Source organism: Tasmannia lanceolata, unplaced genomic scaffold (genome assembly GCF_043159265.1).
Source record: "Tasmannia lanceolata isolate RefF3 unplaced genomic scaffold, GAP_Taslan_0.1 ptg000013l, whole genome shotgun sequence".
NCBI lineage: Eukaryota > Viridiplantae > Streptophyta > Magnoliopsida > Canellales > Winteraceae > Tasmannia > Tasmannia lanceolata.
The window spans coordinates 19939732-19967393 of record NW_027518690.1 but is presented as its reverse complement, the minus strand read 5'-3'; the positions used below and the strand labels follow the sequence as shown (position 1 = coordinate 19967393).

General features: G+C 38.5%; 1 protein-coding gene across 3 annotated transcripts in view; it reads left to right on the top strand.

The window, feature by feature from the left end:
• LOC143889933 (DNA topoisomerase, type IA, core) overlaps positions 1 to 27662 on the top strand; it is a 90739-nt gene that overhangs the window by 43414 nt on the left and 19663 nt on the right. For 2 of the 3 annotated variants that reach the window (XM_077394333.1, XM_077394335.1), the window contains 7 exons: positions 5629 to 5791; positions 5889 to 6008; positions 11624 to 11703; positions 17809 to 18087; positions 20555 to 20723; positions 21134 to 21262; positions 27198 to 27410. In XM_077394333.1, coding sequence (XP_077250448.1) covers positions 5629 to 5791; positions 5889 to 6008; positions 11624 to 11703; positions 17809 to 18087; positions 20555 to 20723; positions 21134 to 21262; positions 27198 to 27410 — 1153 coding nt within the window. The remainder of the gene's footprint in view (positions 1 to 5628; positions 5792 to 5888; positions 6009 to 11623; positions 11704 to 17808; positions 18088 to 20554; positions 20724 to 21133; positions 21263 to 27197; positions 27411 to 27662) is intronic. The other variant, XM_077394334.1, reaches the window with a different exon arrangement.

The window sequence follows — 27662 nt, the reverse complement described above, 5'->3', positions numbered from 1 at the left end:
TGTACCCAAATTTTTAATAAAGTAGGTGAGACTAAATTATCGTAGTTAGTATATTTCATTAAGTATTGGCTTAAGGGTATTTTTGGCACTTGCAATGTTAAATTGAGAATTCACTTTTCGTAACTATAGGCCTCCAAAAGTTAGTCGTATCCCAACCCCTAAAATATGTGGCGTATTTCCCAATACCTAAAATATAAGCCATTCCCAAATTTCCCAAAAATTGTAACCGACTCCCAAACTCCAAAAATATTGGTCGTATCTCCATCCTCCCAAAAATATAGCCGCCCACTCCATATTGGAGTGGGTACGGCAAATATTTTTCTTCCCTTTTGGGCGCCACTTGTGCGCCCACAAATCCCCTATATATATTATATAATGTATGTATATAAAGTATACATAAAAATAGGATTAGAAAAAGATTTAATTCTACAAAGAAGGAAAGACAATAGGAGAAATTATAGGAAGATGCTAAACTTTAGAAGATTTACAAATCTCCACAAAGTTTTGGGCGTGCACGACTTCCCATAAGGGGCGTGCACATGTTTTTGCCTCTCCCATATTTCTTAAGTTACGTATGGGCCACTTTCAAACCTTATACAATTGAAGTTTATATATATTTGTGCAATTAGAATTACAGTAGGAAAGAATAGAGTTGGAAGTAATAGGAGATTTGCTTGGGAAAGATTTCCACCCAAATTGGAAACCACACACAGTATATATATTATGGGACGCCCCTCTCTCTCCCCAAAAATTCATACGTTTAAGAGAGCGAGGGTACGGCTAGAAGAGAAAGAGATAGATAAGAGGAAAGAAAGAAAAAAAAGAGGGAAGGGAAGAAGAGGAGAAGAAAAGTTGGGGACTTCAATTCGATTTGATTTTTATCATCAAGTGCCCGAATAAATTTGTTCTTATTTTTCATTCGAATAAGTGTGTATTGTCCTTTTTAACTCGAATTTTGGTAAAAAGGAATGTTGTAATTTTGTTTCTTGACTAAAGGTACAGGAACAACTTTCATTACTCTTATCCCAAAAGTTAATGATGCAATAAAGGTTTCTGATTTTAGACCGATGAGCTTGGTGGGGGTGTCTTTACAAGGTTTTGGCGAAGGTTTTAGCTAATCGCTTAAAGATAGTCCTGCCTAAAATTATTTCTCTCAATCAAGGTGCTTTTGTTAGCCAAAGGCAAATTTTGGATTGCTCCTTGGTAGCAAATGAAGCTATGGATTTTCTAGCTAGAACGGGAGGAAGAGGTATTGTTTGCAAACTGGACATGGAAAAAGCATATGACACAGTAGAGTGGCAATGTTTAGATCTTTTAATGGGAAAAATGGGGGTTGGTTCGAAATGGAGAGGTTGGATTAGAAATTGTCTCTCCAGCCACCTTTTTGTTATTGTGGCCGAATCTTTGTCTCATGGAGAAGGGGAGATTGCAGGGGTTAATTGATGGGTTCAAAGTGGGATGGAGTGGTGAGGTGGTATCTCATTTCCAGTTTGCAGATGACACTGTTATTTTGCTCCCCTCAAGTGTCTAAGATCATGAACTTCAAGGAGATTCTCAAGTGCTATGAATTTATCACAGGGCAGAGATCAAATTTCAACAAGTCTAGAATGTATGCTTTGAATGTAGAGGTCTCGGAGGAGCAGGGTCTAGCTAGGCTTTTGGGTTGTCCTTTGGACAAATTCCCTACCATGTATCTTGGGCTCCCTTTGGGGGCTGATAGACCTCGAAAGTCTGCTTGGGATCCAATAGTGGAAATAATAGAGACGAGGCTAGATATCTGGAAGTAGAACCCGGTGTTAAAGGGAGGCAGGGTTGCTCCGATAAAGGCTGTTTTGTCGAATATTCCGATTTATCAGTTTTCTTTGTTCAAATGCCCTAGAAGTGTTGCGAAACGCCTATAACAGATTTAAATGAGATTTATGTGGGGAGGAGGGTCAGAAGGAAGGAGAAAAGGAATTCCATTAGTAAGGTGGGATGATGTTTCCAAATCTATCAAAGGTTGGGGTTTGGGCATTAGAAAGATAAAGGAAGTTAACAAGTCTTTGCTGGAATCATATACAGTTTACTCGGGCGACATAATCAATTTTTGGCATGTGAGACGGTGCTCTCATCTTCCTCTAAAATAGATTTCCCCGAATCTGTTTGCAGCTGCTGCCTGTAAGGATGCCATGGTAAATGAGTGTTTTGAGAGACAAGGTGAAAGGGTGATGTGGAAGCCACCTTTTAGAAGGAACTTCTTTGACAGAGAATTGAATTCAGTGGGAAGATTGTTGGAAATGCTTGAGGGTTGCTACATCAGTTTCGCAGGGGTGGATAAGAGTATGGACTAAGGATTCTACTGGGGTCTTTTCAGTTAAATCTTTCTACAATCATCTGGTCCCTATTCTTGTGTCTCCTATTGAAGCAAAGGTTTGGTAGCTCCAAGCCCCGCATAGCGTTTGTACTTTTAGCTGGGTGGCTCTGCGAAACTGGATCCAGACGGTGGACTTTCTTAGACGTAACATGATGTTGATAGTTGACCATTGTGCAATATGGATAGCGGCTGTGGAATCTGTCTATCATATTTTTATGCATTGTAGTGTGGCCAAAGAGGTGTGGAGTGGCATCTTGTCCAGATTTGGTATCTCATGGGTATTCCCATCTTCTATTCAAGGGTTATTCAAAAATTGGTTAGTGGTCCCATGGAAGAAAAGCGGGAAAGTTCTTTGGTCACTATCTCTTCTAGCTATGATGTAGATTCTATGGAAAGAAAGGAATGATAGAGTTTTTGAGGGCATCTCTAAATCGTCACAGTTTCTCTTCATCAAAGTCATCACTTTAACTATAGCTTCGACGAAATCCCTTACCTTGTTTCGATTTGTGCCGGCATATTCATTATGGGCGATGGGGAAGGAGATTTGTTTCAGTACAGAGAATAGACCCTCTGATGCCTCCATTGTTCAATAGTGGCAGGCCCCACCTCAATGGTTGCTGAAGCTCAATTTTGATGGGTCTATTATGGGAAATCAGGGGACAACAGGTATAGGTGGTGTTCGAAGGGATTACAGGGGCGAAGTCATTGGGGCTTTTTTCTGGACCTATTGGGGTAACAGATGCGACAGAAGCGGAAGTTAGAGCTGCTTACTAGGGGATTACTCATCTTCATAGGGATCTCCTGGATAAAGTAATAGTAGAGGGAGACCCTCTCAATGTCATTAGATGGCTTAAAGGCTCTTCTGTTCCCCTTTGGAGATTTGCACAATTTTTTGATGAGATTTGTGACAGGCTGAATGGTGTTTCCTTACCATTCATGCATGTAAGAAGATCGGCAAATGGGACTGTAGATGGATTAGCCTGGGAGGGAGTGAACAAACAGCGTGTAGAGCTCTTTGATTTCCTTCCTCCATAAGTAGGGTGTACTTTTTTCTTCTTTTGCCTTGCATTATTGGTCTCTAATGTTTTTCCTTAGGGTGTACTTACTCAGTCGCCCTCTTATTAATGAAATCTGCCATCGTTCAAAAAAGAAATGGAGCTAGGGTTAGAGAGGAAGAAGAAGAGGAATGGAGTCTCCACTAGGGAGCTCCTCATGTAAATGATGTATATATAGGCCCAAATAGGGCATCCAATGTACAATGACTACAATACCCCTAACACTATAAGTAATACCTAAACTACCCTTACATGTTATTCAACAATGGCCTTTGTATTGTTCTTCAAGGCGCACACCACGTGTTTGATCAAATGTCTAAGAGAGGTGTTGTGCCTTGATTGTGTTCTTTTCGTTGCAAGTTGAAGGCCTTTGGCCTCAAATTGAGGGGGAGTGTTGAAGACCCATGTAGTTCCATGGATGGAATGTTGTTTAGTGTTTTCTTGTTGTTGTCGTCTCCTTTCGCATGATGTAGTATCGCCGCCTTGTTAGTCTTTGTTCGGTGGTTTGTGTTGGTGGTTCTTCTTCATATTTAGTCTTGTTGTCTTTTCCAGTTGATGTTCTTCACCATTCTTGGTTGGTTGATTGGTTCTTTGTGTTCTTGGTGATTCGTTTCTTGGTTAGTTTCTTCCACATTCTGTTTGTTGGTGCTTCTACACACATGGGTAGTTTCCTTGCTTAGTTTTACGCACTCATCGTGGTTTGCGTTGCAATCCACCTCTCATTGTCTGGCTATATGCCCGGTTGTTAGCATGGCTTTTGGCCTTATCTTTTCAAGCGACATGATGTCCGCCGTCGACCTTGTCTCCAGACGATGGTGTCCCCCATCGCTGGTTGGTTATCTCCAGGCGACGGTGTCCCCCTGTCAACCTTGTCTCCATATGACAGTGTCCCTCGTAGTTGGTTGGTTATCTCTTTAGTCGATGTTCTGCCGTCGACCTTGTCTCCAGACGATGGTGTCCCCCATCGTTGGTTGGTTATCTCCAAGCGATGGTGTCCCCCGTCGACCTTGTCTCTCTGGGCGACGGTGTCCCCCGTCGTTGGTCGGTTATATCTCCAGGTGATGGTGCCCCCCGTCAACCTTGTCTCTCTGGGTGACGGTATCCCCTTCGTTGGTCGGCTATATCTCTAGGCGACAATGTTCCCCACGATCTTGTCTCTCCGGACGAATGTGTCCCCCGTTTTCCGTGGTTGTTCTTCTTATATTGGCACTGTGCTACTTAGCTGATGTTTCATAATCGTGCTCCGAGGGGTGAGCCGGGTGATATGGGATTTTTAAGATCGGATGGGTTCTAATCAGCCCTACCATGATGTGAATATGAAAGTTGATGTATCAGATTTTGAAGGGAAGATTCAACCCGATGAGTTCATTGATTGGCTCAACACGGTTGAATGAGTGTTTGATTATAAGGAGGTACCGGATCATCTCAAGGTTCAGATTGTGGCTATCAAGTTGAAGAAACATGCTTCGGCTTGGTGGGAACAATTAAAGATCTGTAGAGAAAGATTGGGAAAAGAAAAGATCAATTCTTGGGAAAAGATGAAGGAATTGAAAAAAAATTCTTGCCGGAAAACTACCTTCAAGATAATTACATGAAGTTGTATAATCTTCGGCAAGAAAATCGGACCGTGGATGATTACATGGAGGAGTTTGATTTACTAACAATGCGTTGCGTTGTGAGTCTTGTGACTGAGCTTGAAGAGCAAACTCTTGGGCGCTACTTGTGAGGCTTACGGGAGGAGATTCGGGATGTCGTGATGCTACAACCATATTGGAGTTACAACGACGTGTACAAGTTGGCCATTAACGTAAGAAGCAAAAGAAGCATCGCTCATGTCATCCGACGATGTCAACTGAGAAATCAACCTATTTTGATCAGGCGGTCATGAATCTTGGTCGTGTCTATGGCGAAAACGATCGAAGAGATGTTGGTTAGGGCTCTAACCCTTCCAACAAGCCAAAGACTCGTGGATCGCCTAAGTGCTTCAAGTGCTCGGGTCTCGGTCATATAGCGACCGAGTGCCTAAACTGTCCTACTCATTGATGCAGTGGCAACTGTTATTCTTTTATCCATTACAGATCTGATGCTGTCATGTCTATTGTTTGTTTCAGTTATGGACCATGTCAAACCCCTACTCTGGATTTTGTGTGCATGCTATGGCAACTGTTATTCTTTTATCCATTACAGATCTGATGCTATCATGCCTATTGTTTGTTTCAGCTATGGACCATGTCAAACCCCTACTCTTGGATTTTGCGTGCAACGGTACTTGCAAATAACTGCATTTAAGCCAGAAAAATTTTGGTCTCTGCACCCTTGCATCGTAAAAAATGGCTATGAACTTCAATTAGAATGGTATCGTGACAAGGTGTTCGACTTTGATGTGAGGACCTCTCTCGACTTAACATTTTGTTTCTAGCTTCTTCTTATGGTTATTCCATTTCTTTGTTGCATCTCTCATTTATTTCTACTAATCTCAGGTTGCCGTGATGTTCCAAAAGTTAGTAGATGAAGATGGCACTTTGATAGTGACTGATGTGTCTGCAAAGGAAGAATGCAAGGGCCGTCCTTCTGGCCTTAACACAGTGAATTTGCTGAAGGTCAGTACACAAATAGGAATTGTTAGCACTACTTTTTCTCATGGTTTAAAGTTTCAGTTTCAGTATCTGTTTCAGCCTCAGCCGAAATACCGAAATTCGGTTCCGAATTTTTAGCCAAAATTTCGGGGAAAAAAATTTTAAAAATTTAATTTGGCCGAAATTACCGAAATTTTGGAATTTCAGCTGAAATCTGGAGCCGACACCGATTCAAGGTACTTACGGTGTCGGTTTTGGATTTCAGCCGAAATTTTAAACCATGCTTTTCCAATCATAACTTTTAGATAACATTTTGACCTAGGGAAGAATCTTATAGTCACCTGTTTGTACAGTTCGTAGGCTATGATTGTTGAGCTGATTGCATTATGCATATAATTTGCTAGCTAACTGCTCAATGCATTTATTAGTTTTAAACTCCATAATTTAGTTGTCTGAAATATTTTGTTAGTTTTTATATGTTTACTGTTTGTTTATGGCGTCCGTGATTTACAAAATCAGAGAGGAAATATAAATGCAGGGGCACAGCTGCCCAGTTGCAGGGCCATTCACATTTTAAAATGTACAAGACAAGTGACATGTTTTCATCATATGTCATTTCCATTCCAAAATCCTAATGCCTCCTGCAACTAGACTTGTATACAAATGCCCTTAGTTTTCGTCCCGATTTTCTTTTCTTTTTCTTTTTCTTTTTAAATCAGTCAGGCTGGAATGAAGCCGACCCCAACTAGTTTGAGACAAAGGCTTAGTTGAGTTGAGTTGAGTCAGGCTGGAATGCCACATTAACACTAAATTGAAGGTTTGAGTAGATCCAATGTTTTTCGAAGTTATCAGTTTTACCGTAAAATTAAAGTCAATTTCTTATTGGTGGGAGTTTTTCATGATTAATGGCTGCCCAGCAGGTTACTTTCGTGGTTCTATAGGAGTTACAGAAGGGCATGGTTTTAAATTTCCATCGAAACCGACACAAAATGACTGAAATGTTTTTGTGTTCATCCTCACTGAAACAATATCGAAACCAAAACACATCGAAACCAAAATCGTAAGTGCATTAGTGGTATATTACATCAGTATAAAAAGGGCAGCCCAGTGCACGAGGCTCCCGCCATTGCGGGGTCTAGAGAGGGCTAGATGTACGCAGACTCACCCCTGCTTTTCAGAGAGGCTGTTTCTGTGACTCGAACCCGTGCCCACCAGGTCACAATGGAGCAACCTTACCAAGGCTCACCCTCTGGTATATCATATCAGTATGTATTACATAATTATATTTATATGAATTCCACACAAAACGTGCTGTGTGTGGGAAATCAAACTCATTGTTCTTCCTCTTCTTTGTACAAGAAATGCCAAACATTGAGAAATAGAAAAAAGTAAGAGAAAAGGAAGAAAAAAAGGTAGGAGATGAAGACAGTCATGGCCCAAAAGTGGGATCCTCCGCCTTAAAGTTTGTTAGAAATGAGATTAGAGTTAGAGAGGAAGAAGAAGAGTGAAGGATGGAGAGTCTCCACTCGGGAGCTCCTCATGTATATGATGTATATATAGGCCCAAACTAGGGCAAAAATGTGTATGGGAACGGGTATGGGGTACGATGGTAGCCCGGTAAGTGGCACGCTGAGGGTAGGTTAAGTTAATTCACTATATGGGGTTGCGGGTCTGTTCGGAGCGCTAATCCAGGTCGCTCTGGTGCTCTCTCTCTCTCTCTCTAGTTTAATGTTATGCTAAGAGATCCTAAAGTATTGTTAGGCCTTATCTTAAATATGACGGACAAGTATATCAACTGGTGGTTGCTGACAATTTTTGGGAAAGCTAATTACATTTGACAACTATTTTAAAAAGAGATTAAAACTTGTAGTGCCAATATAAATTTTTGCGAAAGGCAATAACATTTGAAAACTGTTTAAAAAAGAGGTTAAAACTTATCTTGTGGTCGGATTTTTTTTCTAGGATTTTTAAGTTGCCGCATGCCTTCCATGGTTTCCTTTTTCCCTCCTCGCTTATGCCATTTAAAACCCCCCTTTCTCTCTGCATAAACAAGGAAGCAGGGAAGAAGGTTTTACAATACTGTACATAGATTATATTTCAATTGACGATCTTCAGTGGAAGTTTTTGTCGGAACATCTATTTCAGGTTAGTCTCTTGATCTCTTCTCAGTTTTTTTTTTTTTTTTTTTTTCTGCCTCAAGTGAGGTATGATTAGATTAAAATTGGGAATGAGCGTTGTTGTTTTCCTCTTCTGCCCCCTCTCTCTATGCATCTCTCCCTTTCCTGTGGGTCGCCATTTTTGACAATTAGGGTCGAAAACAACCCACATTTGGGGCCGGCGACCCCGGATCGCGGGTCGGAGGGTGGGAGGGTGATTCCAGTATCATTGTGCTGGACCTATTGGGGTCATGGGCGCGTTGGAAGAGAAGATCCGAGCTGCTCATCAAGGCATCAAATTATTGGTCTCACATGGATTGCACAAAGTGATCATTGAAGGTGATTCCGAGCTGCTCATCAAGGCATCAAATTATTGGTCTCACATGGATTGAACAAAGTGACCATTGAAGGTGATTCCCTTAGTGTTATTAAGTGGCTGCTAGGTTCTCAGAAGAATCCGTGGAGGTTTGATTCATTCTTCGACGAGATCTCTTACTGTACTAGATCATAGGACATATCGTTTTAGCATGTTCGCCGGTCGGCTAATGATGTGGCCGATAAATTGGCTAGATTGGGGGGTGTACAAGGAAGATCTGACACTTTTTGATACTCTCCCTCCATAATTTGTCTTTGTTGCTATTGTATCTTGTATATGTCCTATAATATCTTTTCTTGTATCCTGACCACCTCGGTCTTTCCTTTTAATAAAATTGGCGTCATTCAAAAAAAAAGGAAGAAAAAAACAAACTAACTGTTGACTGTTCTTTCACTCAAGAAACTGTTATAAAAAAATTCAAAATTTGAGAAATAAAAACAGGTAAAGCACTATTAAAAAAAGGAAAGTGGCGAAAAAATGCTGTGACAACAAATTCAGTACTCTTCTTATTTTTCTTCTTCATCTTCTTATAAGGGGAATAGGAAAACAGATGTGACGATGAGACGGGAAGACGATTACAGCAACATTGAGAGAAGATGATGATGGTAATCATGAGAGAAGATGATGACGGCAACAATGAGATGAGAAGACGATGACGGTGATTGTGAGAGAAGACGATGACGACCGAGAGAAGAGGAGATGGGGACAAATGACGGTGGTCGTGAGAGAGAAGACGATGGTGGCAGAGAGAAGGAGATGTGGACAACGATACTTACGATTATAGTGAGGGAGAGGTTTGTGCAGAGAGAAAGGGGGGATTATTTTTACTTTCTCAAAAGGGGGGGGGGGGGGGGGATTATTTTATATTAACAATACCCTGAAACAAAATGATTTTTTAGGGTTAATGCATTACATAAAAATCCTTCTTATTAACATTATTTTCTTTACTTTAAGAAACATTGTTTTCTTTTAACCATTGTGTTATATACTCTTTAGTTAACATAACAAAAGTGGACGGAAATATCATTTGTAAAGGAGTCATGAATTTGAAATCTTGGGAACCGGATTCTAGAATTTTAAAAATCGAGTTGCTGTAATAGTGAAACACGAATCCTAGAATTTTGAATTGCGAATTTATTATTTGGGAAATAGGATTCAAATTTGGTATTTGATACGGCTACTGGATTCATCCTATGAATCAAGTTGCGATAATAGTGAAACACGAATCCTAGCATTCTTCATGCCAAGTGTTGATGTTACTTTGTTCGAGAATACTCCAAATTTTTGTGTTTCTTATAGGAATTTCCTCCATAATCACAAGGAAATACTCCATAATCGCAAGGAAATACATCTCCATCTCCTTTTGTTCCTGTTCCTATTCCGATTATAACTTCTTTGTTTGCTTCGTCTCTACCTTACGAATTTTTTTCCTCTTGTCGAACTAACTTGTCCTCCAAGCAGTCCCTACAGGTTTATAAGAGAAGGAAATTATGGAGAATGTCTTAATTCAACAAGCCAATCAGTCTATTTCTGTGTCTCCAAATCAAAGTTCTGTTTCCATGCCCAACTGTCCAGGTCATCCTACAGGTTTATGAGAGAAGGAAATTAAGGAAAATGTCTTAATTCAACAAGCCTATCAGTCTATTTCTGCGTCTCCAAATCAAAGCTCTGTTTCCATGCCCAACTGTCCAGGTCATCCTATTGCAATAAGTTTGTATTCAATATCCTATTGCCAAAGAGAGGTCATGACGTAGGATATAAATGGATATACACCTTGGCTATTGTTTCCATTCAGTTTCATCCGGAGTGGATGAAACAGTCTGTTCTGTGTTTGGTAAACGGAATAAAACACAGAACGAAATGTTCCATCTAGAAACCTAGGTAGTTTCTTTCTGTTCCAGTTCAATCCGGTCTATTTCATTTGGAACGAACTAAACAATGAGAAACATTCCATTTCATACGAAACTATGCAGAATTTCTGGGCAACTTTCAGATTCAATTTTTACAGTAATTTTTTTTTTTTGGATTTCCCCATTCCCCCCTCTTGTGACGTTTTGTGTTTGTTCGAAGTGCATTTGATGTCATTTAACCCACCCAAATGAATGGGTTGGGGGTGCTAAAAACAGATCAAATCCCTCATTTTTGCACTTTTGAGAAACTCATTTCTTCCCTAAAACCCTACCCATCATTTATATCTGGTATTTGATATGTATGAAGTAGTATGCCTTGTCCATGGGATCCTATAGACGAAGTCTTTATGGAAATAGAGCCAAACTATTGACTCCATCATCCCAGCAAAACTTGAACTAAGATATGGGAATGTTGTAACGTCTCCAATCATGCTACTAGATTTGCTGCCACTTCATAAAGACATGACTGAACTTCTTAATTAGATTCACAGTACCATAGGGAAAAAAATCTAAAAGTTCCAAAAAGGGAAAAAAGTAAGCTGGGATTTATTTTATTTGTTAGAATCACCTGTAAAGCTTTATTCTAGTGTTTCTGCTCCATGTAGTTGCATGATCCTGGAGAAATCCTAAGACAAGAAACATTACAATTCATGTCACGATTTTAATAATAATGTCATTATATAATTAAATTTCAGAGTGAACAGTGGTTGAGTCATGTTCAAGTAACTGCTAAGTCTTGACTTGCACAACACTGAGCTTGGATTATTGCATTTTTACGGTGTTTATGAATGCACATGTGATACAAACTAAAAGCTCCAAAAAGGGAAAAAACTAAGCTGGGATTTATGTTATTTGTTAGAATCACCTGTAAACATTTATTCTAGTGTTTCTGCTCCATGTAATTGCATGATCCTGGAGAAATCCTAAGACTAGAAACATTACAATACATGTCATGATTTTAATAATAATGTCATTATATAATTAAATTTCAGAGTGAACAGTGGTTGAGTCATATTCAACTGTTCAAGTAACTGCTAAGTCTTGACTTACACAACACCAGGCTCGGATTATTACATTTTTACGGTGTTATATTAATTCAGTAAGTGAATACTTTTTAGTTTTTTATGTTGTTTCTCTAGGTATGGCTGTGTATTGATAAGCCAACAACTTAATCACTGGAGATTTTATATTGTCTAGGTTGCATCAAGTGCATTAGGGTTTGGCCCTCAGGTTGCCATGCAAATAGCAGAACGTTTATACACCCAAGGTTTCATCAGGTTATTTCTACATCTCAATTGTTTTGTTGACAATTGTTGAACCTTTAAAGTTTCTTTTTGTTTTTGAATCCTAACGTGAAACAATTCATTGAACATATATAAGTTTAGCTTGTATTTTGTTGGTGAAAAATGGAAAACGTATTTTATTGAAAGAACTGAGCTTCAATAGATACTGTTTTCCAAAATTTTGTTGATCCTTTCAACGATTACCACACTTTTCATTTTCTCATGATCTAAAGTTGAATATATGCATAAAATATTAAAAGAAAACAAAGAGAATAAATATAATATTACATGAACCACAGTTAGGGGAGGAGTAAATATCTGAAAACGTGGACTATAATATCTTCCATCTCCCTGATGAAGTGGCAAGGAGGACGAGGGACGGCTTTTAGCCAATTGAATACAATTAATGAATTACCTTCAATTCAAGATTTGGCTATTTCCATCTCCCTTAAAAGCTTCAATCTTCTCCTAAATTGTGGCAGATTTTGCTTCAATTCCTGAGCTTCACCAGTAGGACATGCACACGCCATATAAACAACACCATCAGAATCAACAATAATGGTCTGAAATGTTGCTTTCTTGGTCTCAACATTTTCTATTTTAGAAACTTTGCTGTTGCCTCAAAATTAGGACTTTTATAAATTTTATGGAAGTTCAAACAAACACCAATCCATGTAGAAAGAAAACAGAAAGGGAAATCCCACTAAAACAACCAACTAGAATTTCCTTCTATTACTTCAACAATAAATCCACTATGATTAAAGAAAGGCCTAGGCAACATTCTATAATTCCTTTCCTTGCAATCTTGGAAAAAAGATATCCCAAAGGCAGTTCAACTATTTGTTAACAGTAAAATAACGCCACCATTTCCAAGTATCATGAAAACTTGGTAGGTCCAGAAAAGAGTAGAATAATCAGGAAAAGAACAACCAGACGTAAGCGGAGCAAGAACTGCTATTGAAGATCTATAGAGGGGTTTCCGCGTGATGACACACACATATTACACTATTATTTGGCAAATCCTGCTTTTCTCCAACTACTCAAGGGGACTTTTCCATGAATAGTCAGCCATCAGCGGTCAAATGGAAAAATGTTTGAATGCAAAAATGACAGAAATCCCTTAGGGGCCAAATATTTTTGAGCTCAAATAATCTCATTAGGGTGTAGATATGTACACTTCTTTGAGATTGGCAAGTAGAAGCACAAGTTCATTTGAAGAACGGAATAGATGCACCCACTGTCAACTTCAAAGACTAGACCAAGGAGTGATTGGTCCACTCATTGTAATCTACAAAACGAGCATTATGGTTTAAAGCTTTCCTGAAGAGGTTTGAATGCTCCACCGAAAAGGAGTACTATGGTTTAAAGCTTTCCTGAAGGGGTTTGGATGTTCCACCAAAAAACTGACTACCAACACCACTTATACAACAAAAAAAAAGTATCCGCACAATTTCCAATGTTAATCCTTATCCTTTTAGAGAGCATATTGAATTACTGTTTGTGGTGTTCCATGTGGGTGAACCAATATAATTCCATTTCCCAAAGCCAATGTTGGGTTTTTTTCCTGAAAATCTCCACCCTAAAATCTCTCCTCTTTTTTTAATCTCTCTCTCTCTCTCTCTCGCTCTCTCTCTCTCTCTGCACCTCCTCCCTTTATTTTCTCCTCACCTAAAATCTCTTTTTCTCTCTCTCATCAATCTAGTTTTTTGTTATCCAAAAAAAAAAAAAATCATATATGTATTACTTGTGTAAACCCATTTGGGGTTCTCCACTCCAGACTGAGCGAGTCTCCTAAAAGATAAAGGGAAAGAAACAGGGGTGGGCTCCAAGTATTTTCATCATAGCCCTTGCAATGATAGGATAAGTAATAGTCTAGCAGACTTAGCTAGTCTCTAATGAGGATAGGAAGAAAATATTAATGAGACTAAGCAAGTCTCAGAAAAAATACGGGAGGAAAGGAGAGATGGGCTCCAAGTGACCTTATCATTGCCCTTTGCAATGAGAGGTTTAGAATAATCTAAAAGTCTAAGTTGGTCTTTAACAAGGTAAGGAAGGAAACCCTAGGGGTGAGCTACTAATCAGACTAAATGAGTCTCGAAGGGAAATAAAGAATCTTTCTCATCTCATCTTCAAGGTGCACTCCAAGTGTTTCATAAAATGTCTCAAAGGGGTTTTGTGCCTTGAAAGTCTTCTTTTTGTTTCAAGTTGAAAGCCTTCGGCCTCAACATGAGGGGGAGTGTTGCTTGTATTATTTTCCTTGTTTTCTTGTATTATTTCTTGTGGTTCTCTTATTTTTTGTGTTGTCATCTCTTTCTTGAAATATCTTTCTTTACATTGTCTTCTATGTATTGTTTTCTGTGTCTTTTATGTAGTTCGTCAAGGCGCACACCAAGTGTTTACTCAAATGTCTAAGAGAAGTGTAGTGCCTTGTTTGTCTTCTTCAAGGCGCACACCAAGTGTTCGATGAATGTCCCGGAGAGTTGTGGTGCCTTGTCTATCTTCGATTTTCATTGCAAGTTGAAGGTATTCGACCTTCAACTTGAGGGGGAGTGTTGTCATGTTTTTCTTGGAGTTCTTCCTTTCTCTTGATGCTGTCTTTTTCTTCGTATTGTCTTCTTGGGGGAGTGTTGTTATGTTGTCTTTTTTTTAGGGAGAGTGTTATCGTCTTCTCTTTATGATCTTTGTTCGTCCCCCCGGTGGTTGTTATCATCTTCCTTATTGTCTTTTCTTGTCTTGTCCGGTCTCATGTAGTCTCGCCCGAGGGGAGTGTTGTTGTGTTCTACTTATATTCTCCGTCATATATCTTCTCTTTCTTGTCTTCTGTTAGAGCAGTTTTACGCATTAGTTTCCATCTTTATGCCTTATCTCTTCTTGTTGTCTGGCTTTATGCCTTAACTCTTACAGGCGACGGTTTTGGTTTTCCCGTCGACCTTCTTTTCCGGGCGATGGTGTCCCCATCGTTGGTCGGCTCTCTTACAGGCGACGACTTCGTTTTCTTGTCGACCTCTCTTCTCCGGTCGATGGTGTCCCCATCGTTGGTCGGCTCTCTTACAAGCGACAACTTCATTTTCCCGTCGACCTCTCTTTTGCCGTGGTGTACTCATCGTTGGTTGGCTCTCTTACAGGCGACGACTTCGTTTTCCCGTCTACCTCTTTTTTTCAGGCGGTGGTTTCCCCATCGTTGATCGGCTCTCTTATAGGCGATGCCTTCGTTTCCCGTCGACCTTCTTTTCCGGGCGATGGTGTCCCCCTCGTTGGTCGGTTCTCTTACAGGTGACGGCTTTGTTTTCTCGTCGACCTTCTTTCCGGGCTGTGGTTTCCCTATCGTTGGTTAGCTCTGCTTAGGCGACGGTTTCCCTGTTGACCTCTCTTCGGGCTACGATGTTCATGCCGTCGACTTTGTCACCGGACGATGGTTTCCCATCCTTGGTTGATTATCTTTCTCCTTGTCTTCTTCTCTCTAGGCGACGGTTTCCCTGTCGACCTTATCTTCGACGGTTTCCCCATCGGTGGTTATCTTCTATTGGCGTGGTGCTGCTTAGCTGGTGTTCCTGCTCGTGGTGCTTGGCCGTGGTTCATGTGTGCACCTTTGGGGTGCCTATTTTACTCGATGGATCGCTACTTTTTCCCTGCCGAGGTGTCACCGTTCGATCCTTCATGGTTTGCAGATGTATTTGCCGGGCTCTTATTCAGGGGGATGCCCTGTTTTTTATCACTCTCGCTGTCATGCTAATTCAGGGGTAGCTGCTTCGATTTTTATGGCCGTCGATCTCGCTGCTGTACTCTTGGCCGTTGCTGTCTTTTTGTTATGTTTTCATTATGTATTCACCACACTAGCTTGAGGATGAGTGTTATACCAAGCTGGATGTGTATGACCTTATTGTACCTTTTGATGTATGGTCCTTTTTCTTGTATTTTTAGTTGTTTGTTGTAATTCTTTGCAGCAAGCTAGAGTTTCATAGTATATGCACTCCAGCTTGAGGGGGAGTGTTGAATAACATGTAAGGGTAGTTTAGGTATTACTTGTAGTGTTAGGCATATTGTAGTCTTTGTACATTGGATTCGCTATTTGGGCCTATATATACATCATTGTGGTCTTTGTACATCTAGCCCTCCCCAGACCCCGCAATGGCGGGAGCCTCGTGCACTGGGCTGCTCCTTTATATACATTATTCATATGAGGAGCTCCCTTTATATACAGTATGTTTTTTTTTTCAAATAATATTTTTCTTCCTCTCGTCTTACGCTAGCTCCATGTCTAACAATCTGAAATGAAGCTAAGTTATGAAGCATAGCAAGTTGGAAGCATGGTTTGAAATTTTGTCCGAAATACAAAATTTCGGATATCGGTCAGGTCTGACACCGAAAGTACCCTGTTTTGGTGTCAGTCTTGGATTTCAGCTGAACCGAAATTTCGACCAAATTTACTTTTTTCTTATTTTTCCGGATTTTCATTGTTTTGGCCACAAATTCTAATTTTTCTTGATTTTTTGTGAAATTTCGGCATTTCGACCGAAACCGATATCGAAGCCGAAATTTCAAATCTTGGTTGGAAGTTAGTGCCGTTATGAAAGGATAGCAAGCTGGAAGTTAATGGCATATATAAAGACGCAACAATATGAAATGCTTCAATCTGTAGATGATATGGAGCTCTAAATATTGTAGAAAAACCAGCCATTGTAATACGTGAGTTTTTATTCTGTACGACACCATTGAGACTTTGCAAGGAAGGAAATCGTTGGTAGTAAAAAAACTTGTGACTTGAGCTGTTTCGCACAATCATCTTGGACCATCAGGATGATACATCTTTTCATTTGTGACCAGTCGAATTGAAGCAAACTTTTCAACAACTCCATAGTGCAATTCTTCAAGCCTTGAATAGATGGCATTCCATTTTGCAGTTCTCTAACTCAATGTGGAGTTACATTGTATGAGCTGATTTTCAGCCTTGGAACCATGTGGAGTTTTCCAAAGCTCTCGAGGAGTAGATATATAAAGAGCCCTACCATGAACTTCTGGTGAATGACTGGAATTGATCCTCGCAACAATTAGTTGATCCTTGACAGCAAATTCACGATGGATTTCATGAGATTTTCTTGTTTTCTCTTTCCTTTGCTTTTCATGTACTTCGGTGGTGGAATGGAGGAACCATCAAGATGGTCCAAGATCCCTTATGCACATGCAGTTAGAAGGATCTGACCTGTACAATGAAGAAATTTATAATTAGAGTGTTTACTGATAATTAGTTGAGGATGGAAAGAAAAAGGGTCTTATATGAAGAAGAAAAAGTGACGGCGAAGTTGCAATGGAAATGGCGAAGGTAACAAAAGAAGTAAAGTTGAGGGGAGGATGGGTAGGGTCTTATGGGGAAGAATAGTCCTACGGTAAAAAAGGAGAAGAGAAGAAAGGTATGAGTTGGTTTGTTAATTGTAACTTTTAGTATGGAAATTTTGCAACTTGATATATTTGTTGATATTCTTAGATGATAAATTGATATGGTTGCTAAAACAAATGTATTTTAAGTGATTAGAACGCTAAAATGAACCTATTTTAAGTGAGTTAAATACGATAATGAGCCTAACTTTAATGACTGGGAGAAGAATTAACAAGTTTATGTTATATATACAAATAAAGTAAGTGTAGTAATTCCAAGTACCCCTCAGTATAACTTCACAAAATATTCTGGCAGGATATCTCTTTGGCGCTCACTTCTATGGCATCAACCCATTTATGTTTCATGTTCTATATTGCTTTCTTCATCTGGAGACATTATTGATATTCTTTGTGAGACATGCAAATTGGTCAAGCAATAGGCCTTTCTTTCCTGTTAGCAAAAAATAAGAAGTCCGGTGTCACGTTTGGTATTTTGATTTCTGATGTTTGGAGACAACCTCTCATTTAGTATTTTGCTAGTTTGTATTTTTTATTGTTGAAGGCAAAAATGCTACATGGGTTACTTGCTCAAATTTAGTGATGGACTGCTAACCTTGTAAATTTCACCTAGATCTCAGGACCGGATTCAAAGTCTCTATTATTTCTCTGTTTATTGTTACTCATTTACTTATTAATTTTATCTGATCACTTCATTCTCTCTGGCAGTTATCCACGTACAGAGAGCACAGCCTACCCTGCCTCCTTCGACTTTAGAAGTACACTAGAACAGCAGCTTAACAATCCTGTTTGGGCTGATGATGTGCGGACACTACTAACCGATGGTTTCCAAAAGCCACGATCAGGAACTGATGCCGGTGACCATCCTCCCATAACTCCAATGCGATCAGCAACTGTGGATGTATTAGGGAATGATGCTTGGAGATTATACCAGTACATTACACAACATTTTATCGGGACCGTGAGTCCTGACTGCAAGTACATAAGGTTGTAAACTTTATTGCCTTTGTATGCATATTTTTCTTGATATTACGTGTTAAGGTATGGGGCAAACATTGTGGACCTTTTGCATGCTTTACTTTTAACCTTAGTTGAATTGATATTGTACATGTTTTTCTTGGGAGATGGGATTAGTAAATGCAATCTTACCGTAAACTGATACTTGAAATGGAAAGTACAAGTCTTTCATTCTTGTGGAAGTCATCAGATTTGTTGCAAGTAATTGTGTAAAAGATATATTGAGTTTGCTTATCCAATACTAAGGCACAGTTGTAATATTCTTGAGACATCCTTTATAATTTAATTTCTACTAGACCTGTTTTACATATGATTTTGAACCTTGCCAAGAAAGTGGGGAAGTAGATCATGCTCTGAAAATAATAACGAATTGCCAATGGGTTATAATATTCACAAAATGTCCCATAACCATCGAGAAATGCAGCCAACATGACAGAAAGACACAATGACTAGTGTAGATTTAAGGAAAGTTTAATGTGCATCATTTTTCCAGTAAAACATTTAATTAATTATAATATTTGACACTTTTTTATATTGCTTATAATTTTTAGATTATAAAGTTATATAGGTATTCCCTCCAATATGTCAATCATTTTTTTTTTTGAAATGGTCCAATACGTCAATCATTATACACCTAAAAGTGAACATATGGAAATAATTTACATAGATAAATTGACATAAAAGAAAACCAGGACGAAACTAGGATGAAAATACTATAGGGATATCTGCACAAGGAATTTAGGAAATAAAGTCAAATAAATAAAGAGACATAAAAAAAACTACAGTCAAAAGATAATAGGGAATTCAAAATTTGTCACATTCATATTTACCTTTCAAAGTTTGTCACTTTTCATGGTTCAAAGGACCCTTTTACCCCAGCAGGCCTACCAGTCTTGGTGCAATTAATGTACAACATACGCATTCCCCAACGAAATAACCAGTAAAACTGGCATGTGGAGGTAATACATTCATGTGAAATAACCAGTAAAACTGTTGTCCGATTGTCTTGTATTCTGATATTGTATAAGACTGACGGACTAATGGTGACGACACATACACGGTTATTTTCTGTGTATTTTCAGTTTCACACTAAAGGGGTATTTTCACTAATTTTCTTGATGTAGTGGCATTGATATATATATATATATATATATATATATATATATATATATTTATATTTATATAAGTTACATATTAGGGTTATGGTTTGCAAGGTTTCCTTTGTGATTTCTTGGCCGGGAAGGAGTGTTTTGTAACCCTAAACTGAAATAGTGAAACTCTTCTCCCGTGGACGTTGGCATACTGCTGAACCACATATATCCTGTGTTCTTGCATTGTGTGATTGTGTTTCTTGCATTTTCTTTTTGACGTTTCGTGTTTGATCGTAAGTGAGAAGGTATTTCTTGGTTTTTCTACAATAATCCCGCCTGGTCTTTTACTACCTGAAGCCGTCATCCACTGTGTAAATGGTGTGAATACCATGTATTCCCATAGCGTTGCATCCATCTTTGGTAGTGATATCATTTCTTGGAGAAATAGCTAAAATACCTTAATAAAACACCTGTGGAGGCCTGTCACATGGCAATTGCTGAGGGTAAGAATGGTATTGTTGTGTAAAAGGACCACTTAAATTACTTAAAGACTCTCCCCACTTGAATTTCCGTAATACATGTATTGTACCTATGTAAAAATTAAAACACTCAAAGCTCAAAGAACTTAAGATATCTTGATGAGAAAAGACTATGGTAATTCTATTTTAACTTAAGGGACTTCAAAGACTCGTATAAATTAAAATTTGGACCTTAGGATGGTTCCCATCATGAGTACTTTTTCCCTCCTAGCACAGGAACCCTCCTTTGTCAGACCAGTTTACTTCCAACCCAAGGAAGTCCCTGAGCTCCCCCAATTCCTTCATCTCGAACCCCATCACAAGATTTCACAAGTTAACATCACTCCATTTCATCTCCGAGAACATGCACGTCATCGACATAAAAGAGAACCACCATCATCCTTCCACACAATTATCCTTCTTTCCTGTATATCTTCTGTCCCAATGATTCCAACAATGCAAAGCTTGACCACTAATTGAGAACGAACTTCTTTAGTATAATTATTACCAGATATCTAGGGTATGTTTTCAATCCCATTTTTAATGTTTTTACGTCCCTTTCCTTTCATAACAGAATGAATGGTCATAATTGATATAAGTAAGCTTATGTTTCTTCGTTTCAATCTGGCTGGAACTTCGACCTGTTCTGGTTGGAGAACAACCTTGAAACTTGTTAGTGTTTCTCCAAATTATGATATTTTACACTTATGATGTTTACTGCCAAGGTTGAGAAGAAAAAAAATAAAGTAAGCTATCAAATTCCTGCTCTCAAGAATGTGCCAGAATTTTTTTCATGCTACAAGTTGATTTCTTCCATTCTCATTTCAGAACAAAAATAGAATTCTCAGCTGGAGGGGAGTTATTCTCATGTGTTGGGCAGCATGTTGTAGCCAAAGGGTTTACATCTATCATGCCATGGATGGCGGTGAATGAGAAGAATCTCCCTCAGTTTACAACGGGAGAGAGAGTAAAATTTTTGAAAGTTGATCTATTTGAGGTAGCAGTTTAATCCCTTTTGATCTCCTTGAATCTTTTTTCCACCCTTTGATTCTTTCATAAGTTTCATTACCTTTTAGAAATTGCATGTATTTTTTTTATATTTGTCTATAATTATGTATTATCAATCTCTCATTTTAAGACCTTACAATATTATGATTGGCTTAGGCCCTGGTCGTTTAAGATTATGAAAACCGATGGTGAGTGTCAAACTGATTATTGGACTCAAATTTAAATGTTATTTTGAGTCCAATAATTGGTTTGGCAGTCACAATTGGTTGTCATAATCTTAAACAAACAGGCCTTTAGTGGAACTTGATAAGAGATAATTGTATTATACATAACCCGAAGTTTTCGTGAGCATCAGTAATGCATTCTGATAGAATTATGATTGAATTTATACAATTTCAGGGGACCACTTCGCCTCCAGATTACCTCAGTGAGAGTGAGTTAATTTCTCTCATGGAAAAGAATGGGATAGGCACAGATGCATCCATCCCAGTTCACATTAACAACATATGCGAGCGCAACTTTGTCCAGGTCCATAAATTTTTGCAAAATCTTATAATATTGCTTGCTTTGCAATGTCCTCAATTTGTTTCCTGTCCCGTGTTTCTCTTAGCCGTCATCTATGTCACAAATATCGCTCTCGAGAATTTCTCGGCGAGTGAAAATCTCGGGATATATTATTTTTTTTAATTTTTTCGGGTTTTTATCTGGAAAAACAATAAAAATAAGTAAAAATGACCAAAAAGGATCTTTTTGGCGAAATATTGGCAGAGCAGGAGAAAGTTGTAAATGATGAAAAAAGTGTAAAACGTACCGACTTTTTCCAACTGAGGAAAGAAATGCCCCTTAGGGCTTTCTACTCTTTACTCGTCTCTTCTCTTTTTACGCTTACTCATATCAGTTTTACTTTTACCCTCTCCTTCCACCCGTTCATCACCCCATTCGACAGAATCGACAGAAAACTCCATCGCCAAGAGTTTCAATCGCCCAATCGTTCGTTCACGAACAAAAAGAAAGGTTTCCATGAAGAGTTTCAATCTCCCGTTCAACGAAGAGCAGGTAAGGTTTTCCAATTATGGTTTTGCATTTAGGGGTTTTTTTGGTTGTTTTTTTTTTTTGGGTTATTTTTGATATTCCATTTGGGGTGATATTTGAGCTCCATCGCCAAGGGACCGTCTGAACCTCTATTGTTTTTTCGATGTGTTGATTTCTTTTGGTTCAGAACCACTATTGAGAACCCTCTGAACCACTATTCTCTGGTTTGAAACCACTCCCGAGAACCCTCTGGACCACGCTTGAGAGGTTTAATAGTGGTTCAGAGCTCTAAATAGTGGAACCTCTATTGGTTTTCCGATGTGTCGATTTCGGCTGGTTCAGAACTACTATTGAGATCCCTCTGAACCACTATTCTTTGGTTCAGAACCACTATTGATAACCCTATGAAGCACTCTTGAGAGATCTAATAGTGGTTAGAGGGTCTAAATATTGGTTTATCCGTCTAAATAGTGGTTCAAACTGTCTGAATAGGTCCAATAGTGAGGGTCCAAATATTAGTTCAATTGTCTAAATAATGATTCAAACTGTCTGAATAGGTCTAATAGTGGTTCAGAGGGTCTAATTAGTGGTTCAAACTATCTGAATAGGTCTAATAGTGGTTCAGAATGTCTAAATATTGGTTCAACTGTCTAAATAGTGATTCAAACTGTCTGAATAGGTCTAATAGTGGTTAAGAGGGTTTAATTAGTGGTTCAAACTGTTTGAAAAAGGTCTAATAGTGGTTCAGATGGTCTAATTAGTGGTTCAAACTATCTGAATAGGTGTAATAGTGGTTCAGAGGGTCTAAATAGTGGTTCAAACTCTCTAAATAGTGGTTCAGAGACTAATTAGGTCTAAATAGGTATAATTGAGATGTTGGGTTGGATTTATTGGATTGGATTCCATCTAGTTTACTGTTTAATTGAGATGTTGGATTGGATTACATCTATTTTACCGTCATCTAATTAGTAGTTGCTATTATTACTTGATATTTTAGTGTCATTGTTACTTTTTAATTGCATCTCCTCTATCATTTCACATCTGTTCATAAATTAGAATGCTTTTTTTTTTCTGCTGCTGAAGGCAAAAACTTCACTGTAGGGACAATGATCTTTTACCATCTGGTGGCATCATGGTGACTAACTTAGAATTTGAAACATCTATGTATTCATTTACAGTTTTTGGTAAGTGTTTATGTCTTTATGATAATGCCTTTTTGTGCATGCAACTTATGTTACATCTAGATGTTTTCCTTCCTAGTTCCACGAGTGCATCTAGTCCTTGAAGCTTAGGAAGATGCTTGGAAAATTGGTAAATATATTCCCATTTGGAGATTTGCTTAACCTGGAAGTTGTCAAATTGAAGATTTTGACCACATTGATTCGATTCTGGCAACTTATACTCAAAGAATTCGGAATAGGTAGTATAGTAGTTCCATTTGAAGTTCGGGATGTAGCACAAATATTTTCTTTAAGCATGATAGGTAAAAGAATAAAATTGAACTGGGATAGCACGGATGAGGTGCAAGGTTGGAGGTTCAGGGTTCCAACAAACAACCTTTGATCAGATTTTGGAGGTAATTCTGGCCGAAAATGATTCGGATGATAAATAATCAGTTGAGTCAACAGTGAAGCATGTGTTCTTGCTCTTATATAGCACTGTGTTGTCTGCGCAAACAGATCATACGACCCCCCCCCCCCCCCCCCCCCCCCCCCCCAACACACACACACACACAAATATATATATATATATATGAGAAAACGGTTCCTACACATATGTGTAGATAAGTTCTCTACACACTAGCTTAAAATACAGTGGGGACCACATTATTTGGGTGATCCAAACCATTCATTTTTAAGGCCCTCACATAGATAGGGTGTCCACAAAAAATCAGATCCATAGGATCATCCTAACCATTCGAACTGTTGAGGCAAAAAATGGACTAATTTGTAAAGGTTTAAAGACATCCATTTTACCTCCACAAATAGTAGGGTTGGGATGATCCTATGGATCTGATTTTTTGTAGACACCCTATCTATGTGAGGGCCTTTAAAATGGATGGCCTGGATCACCCAAACAATGTGGGCCCCCACTGTATTTTAAGCTAGTGTGTAGAGAACTCTCTACACATATGTGTAGGAACCGTTTTCTCTCTATATATATATATATATATATATATATATATATATATATATATATATATATATATATAGAGAGAGAGAGAGAGAGAGAGAGAGAGAGAGAGAGAGAGAGAGAGAATAAAGTATGTGCAGCTGCACATATAAGCTATCTGTGCATGGGTATAAAAATCAGCCCTATTGGTTCATTACAAAAAATCAGCCCTCTAGGATTATCCTAACCCAATCAAAGTTGGAACGGAAAATGGATAGACACTGTTTCTGCACATTTTTCCCTCCACAAATGGCAGGGTTAGGATGATCTTATAAGGCTGATTTTTGGTACACACGCTATCCATGGAAGGGCCTTCCAAATGAATGCTTTGGATCGCCACGTAATGAACCAATAGGGCTGATTTTTATACCCATGCACAGATAGCTTATCTATGCAGCGCCACATACTTTATTTTCTCATATATATATATATATATATATATATATATAGAGAGAGAGAGAGAGAGAGAGAGAGAGAGAGAGAGAGAGAGAGAGAGAAAACGGTTCCTACACATGTGTAGATAAGTTATCTACACACTAGCTTAAAATACAATGGGGGCTACATTATTTGGGTGATCCAAACCATTCATTTTTAAGGCCCTCACATAGATAGGGTGTCCACAAAAAATCAGATCCATAGGATCATCCTAACCATTCGAACTGTGGAGGCAAAAAATGGACTAATTTGTGAAGGTTTAAAGACATCCATTTTACCTCCACAAATCGTAGGGTTGGGATGATCCTATGGATCTGATTTTTTGTAGACACCCTATCTATGTGAGGGCCTTTAAAATGGATGGCTTGGATCACCCAAACAATGTGGGCCCCCACTGTATTTTAAGCTAGTGTGTAGAGATCTCTACACATATGTGTAGGAACCGTTTTCTCATATATATATATATATATATATATATATATATATATATTAGAGCATACCGCGTTGTGGGAACCATCTCATCTTGACGCGCATCCACCTCTATTGAAGTGGACCGCTAAGATGCGCATCAGGATGGGAAGGTTCCCACAACGTGGTATGCTATATATATATATATATATATATATATATATATTTGCTACATCCTTAACTTCAAAGGGAATTACAATACTACCCATTATGAATTCTTTGAGTTTAGGTTGCTAGGATTGATCCAATGTGGTCAAAATCTTCTTGTGCAATTTGACACCTTCTAGGTTAAGCAAATCTTCGAACGGGCTTCTATTTCTCAATTTTTCATGCACCTTCCTAAGCTTGAAGGACTGGATGCACTCGTGAAACCGAAAAAGAAAAACATTTAAATGTAACATAAATTGCCTGCACAAAAAGACATTATTATAAAAGCATAAACACTTACTAAAAACTGTAAATGAATGAATAAATGTTTCAAAGGCTAAGTTTGTCATCATGATGTCACCAGATGGTAAAAGATCACTGTCCGCACAATGAAGTTTCTGCCCTTAGCTGCAGGAAAAAGCATTGTAATTAATGAACAAATGTGTAATTATGGAGGAGATGCAATTAGAAAGTAACAAAGACACTAAAATATCAAGTAATAATAAACAACCAATAGTTAGATTATGGTAAACTAGATGTAATCCGATCCAATGAGACCTATCAATCTCAATTAGACGGTAAACTAGATGGAATCCAATCTAATGAATCCAATCCAACATCTCAATTAAACCTATTTAGACCCTCTGAACCGCTATTTAGAGAGTTTGAACCACTATTTAGACCCTTTGAACCACTATTAGACCTACTCAGATAGTTTGAACCACTAATTAGACCCACTGAGCCACTAATAGACCTTTTCTGACAGTTTGAACCACAAATTAGACCCTCTGAACCCCTAATTAGTCTCTGAACCACTACTTAGAGAGTTTGAACTACTATTTAGACCCTCTAAACCACTATTAGACCTACTCAGACGGTTTGAACCACTAATTAGACCCTCTGAACCACTATTAGACATTTTCAGAGAGTTTGAACCACAAATTAGACCCTCTGAACCACTATTAGACCTATTCAGACAGTTTGAACCACTATTTAGAGAATGAAATCAATATTTAGACCCTTTGAACCATTGTTAGACCTATTTAGACAGTTTGAACCACTATTTAGACGGATGAACCAATATTTAGACCCACTGAACCAGTATTAGACCTATTCAGACAGTTTGAACCACTCTTTAGACAATTTGAACCACTATTTGGACCTTCGAACCACTATTAAACCTCTCAAGAGTGGTTTAGAGGGTTTTCAAGAGTGGTTCTGAACTAGAGAATAGTGGCTCAGAGGGTTCTCATTAGTGGTTCTGAACTAGACAAAATCAACAGATCGAAACACTAGTAGAGGTTCCACTATTTAGACCTCTAAACTACTATTAGACCTCAGAACCACTATTAGACCTCTCAAGAGTGGTTCTGAGCTGATGAAATCAACACATCGAAAAACCAATAGAGGTGCAGATTGTCTCTTGGCGTTGGAGCTCAAATATCACCCCAAATGGAATACTAAAAATAAACCAAAAAGAACACTAAATGCAAACCCCTCAATGCAAAATCCTAAATGGAAAACCTTACCTGCTCTTCGTTGAATGGGAGATTGAAGCTCTTTATAGAAACTCTTCTTTTTGTTTGTGAAAAGGCGATTGAAGCTCTTGGTGATGGAGTTCTCCGTCGATTCCGTCGAATGGGAGGGATGAATGGGTGGAAGGAGAGGGTAAAAGTAAAACAAATAAGAGTAAGAGTAAAAAGAGAAGAGAAGAGAAGAGTAAAGAGCAAAAAGCCCCAAGGGGCATTTCTGTCCTTAGCTGAAAAAAGTTGGTAGGTTTTACTCTTTTTTCGTCATTTACAACTTTCTCTTGCTCTGCCGATATTTGGGCAAAAAGGTCTGTTTTTGGTCATTTTCCTAAAATAACATTATTTAAAAATATTTAAATATAAAAAATTTAAGAAAAAATATAAAATAAAATTATCGGGAAAATATCATGATATTATCACAATATTTTTTGATAAAAATGAAAATATCCCTATGTTTTTAAAATCTCGGGATGTTGTTGTTTTATCAAAATGTCGCGATGAAAACACAAAATTTTGAAATCGGAGATATTTGTGACATAGGCCGTCATTCTTGTTCATATACCACCAGCACGATGCAAGTCATACTGTAACATCTCAAGCAGTTAGTGACACAACTATGTACAAGACTTCCTTTGTACAATTTTAAAGACCTTAATATTCAGCTTACTTGTATCTTGAAGGTCAATTCTGGGAGAAGATTGGTCCCTACGGCCCTTGGGACTACCCTAATAAGAGGATATCAGTGTATTGATCCAGACCTATGCCTGCCAGACATCCGCAGCTTCATTGAGCAACAGATCACCCTAATTGCTAAGGGTCAAGCGGATCATGTTCATGCCGTGCAACATGTACTTCAACAATTTTCGCGAAAGTTCTCTTATTTTGTTAAGCAGGTGATTTCTAACCTAGTATGTATATTACCTATCCATATAATCAATTTATAGTTTTGATGCAATGCTATAGATGTTTTAATGCACATGCACACTCTGATAAGAGTAGTTATGTCATATCTGTATAGCAGCTAAGCTTATCATTCTACATAGAGATTTGCTAGCGTCCATCGCAGAAGGCATTTCGCGGATGGGCTGTTGCACGTTAGAGCAGCTACACCAGCTCACTTTTCAGCAGATTTTGTCTTCATTCAT